General features: G+C 41.1%; 1 protein-coding gene across 2 annotated transcripts in view; it reads right to left on the bottom strand.

Annotated features, from left to right (window-relative positions):
* Nucleotides 1–1082, bottom strand: part of Rrm1 (ribonucleotide reductase catalytic subunit M1) — a 25067-nt gene that overhangs the window by 1913 nt on the left and 22072 nt on the right. Inside the window, exon 19 of one of the 2 annotated variants that reach the window (XM_029539223.1) lies at nt 946–1008. In XM_029539223.1, the coding sequence (XP_029395083.1) occupies nt 946–1008 (63 nt within the window). Of the gene's footprint in view, nt 1–945; nt 1057–1082 lie in introns of both variants that reach the window. The other variant, XM_029539227.1, reaches the window with a different exon arrangement.

Here is a 1082-nt window from a genome sequence, read left to right as displayed (position 1 = left end):
GAGTTCAAATCCCAGCAACCACATGGTGGCTCATAACCATCCGTAACAAGATCTGATGCCCTCTTCTGGAGTATGTGAAGACAGCTACAGTGTACTTACATATAATAAATAAATAAATAAATAAAATCTTAAAAAAAAAAAAAAAGACATAAGAATGTAAGGGAAAATAGAATTATGGCACTTTGCAGTTGGCAACAGTGCAACCTGACTCATACACTGGGATAAAGTTGGGAACAATGGATGCTTTTGAATAGTGGACTGACAGTGTGAAGCTACTTTGGAAATGGCAAAAAGGTTTGGAAGGGCGATGTCAGTTAAGAGGAAGAAAGACTTAGGAAACAGTACATAGGGGCAGGAAGACTAAGAGCCAGAGGCCCTGACATTTAGGGCGAAGGTGTCTCTGGCTGCAAGCAAGTCATCGTTGTAGCATGGAGTTCATGAGCCACACCCTAACTGAGGAGGTAAGGATGGTTTCTTAGGAAGAGAAAGTCAATATTCCAGGGGATGGTCCCATAACCAGAAGTATATGTATAGTAAAAATTGACAGGCAGACAGACAGACAGACAGACAGATAGATGTAGGGGTTGAGAGGTAAGGGGTCTGGGAGTCATTAAGGGTGATTATGATCAAAACACATTGTATGAAATTCTGAAAGAGTAAAAATTCTACAACAAGGCTGGATGATGGCTCAGTAATTAAGAACACTTTCTAGCCTTCTAAAGGACTTGAGTATTCAATTCTCAGCACCCACATCAGGCAGTGTACAGCTGCTGAACTGAAACAAGAAAACCCAGAGAAAGTCTGAGCTGGCATAAAAACCACTCATGAGTTTTAACACTTGAAGGGAAAAAACTTTGAGATGGCAATATATAAAAGGCAGCAGAAACTATTCCATTTTGAAAAATTTCGAGCTGGCAATTAAGTCCTCAAGCGTGCTCAACCAACCTGCTTCCAACCGTAGAAGTGCATACTAGTGAGTTTGCCGTAGTTGGGCTCAGCAATATGAATGTTTAAAGACTGGCTTTGATCGATGAAAGCACCTCTCTCGGCTGCCATCTTGAGAACAGTCTTCTGAGAGATTT

This window comes from Mus pahari, chromosome 1, assembly GCF_900095145.1.
Source record: "Mus pahari chromosome 1, PAHARI_EIJ_v1.1, whole genome shotgun sequence".
Lineage (NCBI taxonomy): Eukaryota > Metazoa > Chordata > Mammalia > Rodentia > Muridae > Mus > Mus pahari.
This window is presented reverse-complemented; position numbering and strand designations above follow the sequence as displayed.